Below are 6,055 nucleotides of genomic sequence, written 5' to 3'. Positions count from 1 at the left end.
ATAAATTGTGCGCACGATTTACTATTTAGTTCCCTCGATTTACAAATTGTGCGCACGATTTACTATTTCGTTCCCTCGATTTACAAATTGTGCGCACGATTTACTATTTCGTTCAAGAGTAGGCTAAATCGTGTGCACGATTTACTATTTCGTTCCCTCGATTTACAAATTGTGCGCACGATTTACTATTTAGTTCCCTCGATTTACAAATTGTGCGCACGATTTACTATTTTGTTCCCTCGATTTATAAAATTGTACGCACGATTTACTATTTCGTTCCCTCGATTTGCTAAATCGTGCACACCATTTATAAATCGAGAGAACGAATTAGTAAATTGTGCCCACGATTTAGCAAATCCAGGGAAGGAATTAGCAAATCGAGGGAATTAAATAGTAATCGTGTGCACGTTTTAGTACATAGAGGGAACGAATTAGTAAATCGTGCGCACAATTTATTTATTTTTTCTTGCATGTCATGTGCGGGGCTCCGTACTTTTCTCATTATGAAGGGATAAAAAACTAACATTAATAGGGAGTTTTTCAGTAGCCAGTGACTTATATAATGACAATATACAATATAAAATCAATGATCGCAAATTAAACATCCCAAAATTTTTTTTATACAACATTAACTTAGAAGCCACTCTAAATATCTGACAAAACAGTAAATATGCTTCAACTGTTATAAAGATTTTGGAGCCAACACATTTTTATTGATTAGACAAGCAGTCTATCATTACAAAACTAGAAGTTTTAACAATATATATCAGACACAGATTCCTAAAAAAATCATATTAACCACATTTTAAAAAACATATTGATGATATATGTTTATCATAAAATAACAAATTATAATATAACAAAATCACTTAATCTAAACAAGGTTTTGTTAACCTAGAACAACGAAACTGTCGAGGTAGCTCAGGGTATCAGTCACAGGTTTTTCAGTGTCAATGACCTCACCTTGTATTGTGGCGTGAGTCTCTTCAGCTCATCCAGATGAACGTCGACCCCCATCACCCCTAAAATCAGCTGATTCTGAACACACAAACACTGCCGTCAATGATATGAATGAACACAAGAGAGTTCATTTTCAGTGCTGATCCGTCATTGACTGAGCGTCACCTGAGAGTTTCCGTCCACAGTGAGGTTGAACACCGGCATCGTCCCCGTCACCACCAGCCCCAGACCCTGTTAATGAACCACATCACACACACTCATCAGACTCACGGGGTTTTATGAGGCATCAGAGTATGACGGAATCAGAGCGGGCCGTATGTTTCACACACAGCAGGCGGGTCGAAGCGACTCTCACCAGCGCGTCCTGATAGACGTTGGTCCATTGCACCTGCTTGGCACTTCTTCCTGCCAGAACCATGGGGCGGCCCAACACGTCCAGATATTCCTGCCACACACATTCATTTAAGCATTTTACCTTTCATTAATACGCCATTCGAGTGTGTATTAGGGCTGAGTGATATGGCAAAAATATAATATATAGACTGATAATTTTTGATAATTTCTAAATGGAATATCTCAGTATTTATGTATTTGCACTGAAATAAAAGAATGTTTTTTTTCTGTTCACAGGAACCATAGAATGTATACCACGAGACAAAAAACAAAGTAAAATTTTGTTCAAATAATCAAGGCATGCTTTTGTTTTACTAAATGAACATAAGGGATGATGATGTTTAATTTTAATAGAAACAATTATAATTTAATTAATTATATGCACCAATATGACAATACGTACTAATAAACATTAATATTTACCAATATATCTTTTAATACAACCAGAGACTCCCATCATAACATTTTTGATGCGCACAAATTTTATGAAACAAATCAGTAACAAATCGATTCACTGAGACAAACACTTTGAACGGATTCACTGAAATGAATATGTAAACGTATCAATTCACTGAATTTTGAATCATACTTGTGAACTGAGAGACGAGTGAAGTGCATACATTGTAAAAAACAAATCACTTACTAATCAATTCACAGAAATAAAATGATTCACTAAAATAAATAGTGTCAGAATCAGTTTGAAATACACTATTAAAGCATTTGTTGCTCACAATCTTGCGAGTTGTGGGAACGAACATTTTGTGAGTGATGCACATGTCGTATAAAACAAATCAGTTATGAATCGATTCAATGAAACGAAAAAGAATCAAATGTACCAACTCAATGAAATTTTAATCAGATTGAATCACTATTTTTTTCTCTTGTGGGACAACAAACATCTTTGAGTGACATAAGCAGTGGCAGAGCTAGAGTTTTATACATGGGGAGGCCAAGGCTAATTCAGGGGGTCCATAGACTATAACAGAAAACCAGTTTATAACTCCAATCTGGCATAAAAAAGCATGAATAAATCCTACGATTTTACTTCACATTTGTCACGAATCCTGTCTATAAACTTCCATTCACTCACCACCAGAGGTCACTCATCCATCATATTGACTCTCTCACTACACAGACTGTTACACGTCACCACGGACTACATTTCCCATCATCCATTGCACTGATTGCACACAGCTGTAACCAATCACACACCCTACATAAGCCATGGACTTCCTCTCTCTCACTGCCTAGTATTGTTTAGCTATATCACTCTTCTAGCGATAGCTGCATTACGGAGCCATTCCTAGTTCTAGTCTTAGTCTAGCCACTTCGTGTTGCCTTGTTGTCTGTTTCCTGACCTTCTGCCTGTGTTTCTTGGATTAACCCTTTGTCTTGCTGTTGTGGACTGTGTTTGCACCTCGCTTGGACTATTGCTCGTGTTATTGGATTACTCCTCTTGTCAAGCCCTCTGGATACTGTTCGCCGATCGAAGACCCACGCTAGCCCTAGGAATATTCTTTGTCTTGCCTGTGATATACCTGTGTTATCTGACCCTTGCCTGTTTATTGACCACGCCTTTGTAAATAAAGCCTTGCACATGGATCCGCACGTCTCGCGTCTCGTTCGCCCCGTAACAACATTACCCCACATTAGCTATACAATCCTATACCGTAACTTCAAATCTTAGTCTATTGAAACTTACTTCTCTTGTTTCTATTATCTGATTAAGCAGCGGTTGGAGCAAAAGATCTAACATTAACTTATACAGTTAATTTTGTATGTTGTTCAGGATACCTAATACTTCAGCTTGCTTCAAACAGGGCTGCCAACTTCTGAGTTCAGCCTGGAGTGAGAATTAGGCCTATTGGTGGGAATAATTAACAAGCTTGCAATTAAGTCCGTTATTTTTTCTAAATTTTTCTAAACTAAACTATACAGGGAACCATTGTTAAGGTTAAAAGTAACAATTAATTTGTATACAAGTTTATATTAGACCATTTTTATAACAACTTTTTATCTATACTTTCTTATTAATTACAATAAAAGTAGAAATACAATAAATGTAATTTTTGCAAATTTTTCATACTAGTTTATGGAGACTGAATGGATTTTCTGAGGTTATGTGACAATGTTTCAAGCTGCTGTCTTTCCGCGGTTGAGACACTCATTGAGTGATCACATGAGACACTGCACATTCAGAAAGTTGCAGTGTATCTTTCAACATATCCTCGGATGATCATTCATGTTTATTTCATGCTAATTAGAAAGCGCTCCTGCTTCGCTTGAACTAAGGCAAAGCGGGAGCGCATGTGAACCGTCCCGCCACTAAAGAGCTCCAAAACTCTTATCATTTGAAATTTTTAACAAAACGAACAGAATTTGAATGCTGAGACTTTGTTTCCTATTATGAAGGTGCCAGTGCCCTGGACACCCCTCTGGCTCCGCCACTGCACATATGTTCTACAAAACAAATCAATTACAAATCAATTCATTGAAATATCCGTACAATCTTCTTGCTAGTTTATGGACACTGAATGTATTTTCTGAGGTTATGAGACAGTGTTTTCAAGCTGCTGTCTTTCCGCGGTTGAGACACTCATTGAGTGATCACATGAGACACTGCACATTCAGAAAGTTGCAGTGTATCTTTCAACATATCCTCGGATGATCATTCATGTTTATTTCATGCTAATTAGAAAGCGCTCCTGCTTCGCTTGAAGGCAGGCAAAGCGGGAGCGCATGTGAACCGTCCCGCCACTAAAGAGCTCCAAAACTCTATCATTTGAAATTTTTAACAAAACGAACAGAATTTGAATGCTGAGACTTTGTTTCCTATTATGAAGGTGCCAGTGCTCTGGACACCCCTCTGGCTCCGCCACTGCACATATGTTCTACAAAACAAATCAATTACAAATCAATTCATTGAAATAAACACTTTCCACTGAAATGAATCATCATGCTAATTAGAAAGCGCTCCTGCTTCGCTTGAACTAAGGCAAAGCGGGAGCGCATGTGAACCGTCCCGCCACTAAAGAGCTCCAAAACTCTTATCATTTGAAATTTTTAACAAAACGAACAGAATTTGAATGCTGAGACTTTGTTTCCTATTATGAAGGTGCCAGTGCCCTGGACACCCCTCTGGCTCCGCCACTGCACATATGTTCTACAAAACAAATCAATTACAAATCAATTCATTGAAATAAACACTTTTCCACTGAAATGAATCAAATGTACATAATCATTTCAATAGTGTGTATTGCTTTGAATCATACTATTAAAGTGTTTTATTGCTCTCAAATTTGCGAGTCCACAAACATTTTTGAGTGAAGCACATATGCTGATTTACGAATCGATTCACTGAACACGCCAAACTGACTCAGAGAAATAAATCAGACATACCAGTTCAAATGTTGTTTTTGCTTCTGAAATTTGAATCAGTTTGAATCATACTACTAAAGCGCCTCATATGTGCGATTTGCGAGACACCAAACGATCAAGAAAATAGTTACATTAAAATTGAAAATCAAACGAATGTTCACAATGTTGCTTCATTTTAAATTGCCAGCCATAATATGAAAACTTGCACACATTAATGTGTGTGTGTGTGTGTGTGTGTAACTCACCTGGGTGTTAATCCTTATAGCACAGATGGAGCGGATCTCAAAATAGTATCCTGCCGAGACAGAGATGTCACATCTAATTTCTGTATAATTCAACATGCATCACCACATAAGTCAACTTGTATCATCACAGTACGGGCAGTTTTTTTTTTTTGCGTCTCCTCCAAATGAGCATGTGTCTCACCCTTATTAGCACATGCGATCCACTGCAGCGGAGTGACATCATAATTGTGCTGCCCCACCGAGAACGTGAACACACGGACCTGCAGAGACCATCACATATCCCACAATTACCCCGGCAAATTAGACAGGAAACGAGCAGTTTCCCTGGAGGAAAGGGCTAATTATGAGGAACAAGCACTTCCAGAGGACAACGGCACACCAGAAATAAAAGACGCTCAACAGAGAAAGAAGATATAAATCATATCATGTCATGTGAAATGGTATGGGCGGTGATGATCAGACCGTCTTATTGGGCCAGTTGTACTGCTCAAAGATGTCCTGAGCTCGGTCCTCCCCTCCGTCAGTAAATAACATGATGATTTTATTACAGTTGGCTCGAGGAACATTCGTCTTCTGCAGGAGAACGAGAAACAGAAAGAGAGAAGATTGGAATACTGTGTCCGAAGCAAAGAAATAAATCATCACATTTCTTTAATCAAATGAACTATGTTTTTTGTTTTGACCTTGTTTATATTTTATAACATTATGGACATTATGGTGCAATTCTTAAAATACAAGTGAATGGGACCCATTTTTGAATGATTTAAATGCAGAAATTTGATGCTTATAATTTTAAGGGAGCAAGTTTAAACTTGTGTATTATTTAAGCTGAACAGCTATTTAAAGGTTTAGTTCACCCAAAAATGAAAATTAGGCTGCGTTTTACTCACCCCCGATGCATCCTAGGTGTATATGACTTTCTTCTTTCAGACGAATCCAGTCGGAGTTATATTAAAAATTGTCTTTGATATTTCAAGCTCTATCGTTGTACTCAGCGGGTGTTGCATTGCTTCTGTCCAAAAAACGTGAAAAAAAAGCACACTTCCACAAAAAAAAGTGTCTCACACGGCTCCCGGGGG

The 6,055-nt window shown here is 37.9% G+C and overlaps 1 protein-coding gene across 1 annotated transcript in view; it reads right to left on the bottom strand.

Annotated features, from left to right (window-relative positions):
• cacna2d2b (calcium channel, voltage-dependent, alpha 2/delta subunit 2b) overlaps positions 1-6,055 on the bottom strand; it is a 31,075-nt gene that overhangs the window by 13,440 nt on the left and 11,580 nt on the right. The window contains exons 12-17 of the mRNA XM_016528819.1: positions 5,439-5,549; positions 5,158-5,236; positions 4,977-5,026; positions 1,316-1,405; positions 1,126-1,191; positions 964-1,038 (exon numbers count right to left, since the gene is read on the bottom strand). Of these exons, the coding sequence (XP_016384305.1) occupies positions 964-1,038; positions 1,126-1,191; positions 1,316-1,405; positions 4,977-5,026; positions 5,158-5,236; positions 5,439-5,549 (471 nt within the window). The remainder of the gene's footprint in view (positions 1-963; positions 1,039-1,125; positions 1,192-1,315; positions 1,406-4,976; positions 5,027-5,157; positions 5,237-5,438; positions 5,550-6,055) is intronic.

The sequence above is a fragment of the Sinocyclocheilus rhinocerous genome, unplaced genomic scaffold (assembly GCF_001515625.1).
Source record: "Sinocyclocheilus rhinocerous isolate Xijiao unplaced genomic scaffold, SAMN03320098_v1.1 scaffold1623, whole genome shotgun sequence".
Lineage (NCBI taxonomy): Eukaryota > Metazoa > Chordata > Actinopteri > Cypriniformes > Cyprinidae > Sinocyclocheilus > Sinocyclocheilus rhinocerous.
This window is presented reverse-complemented; position numbering and strand designations above follow the sequence as displayed.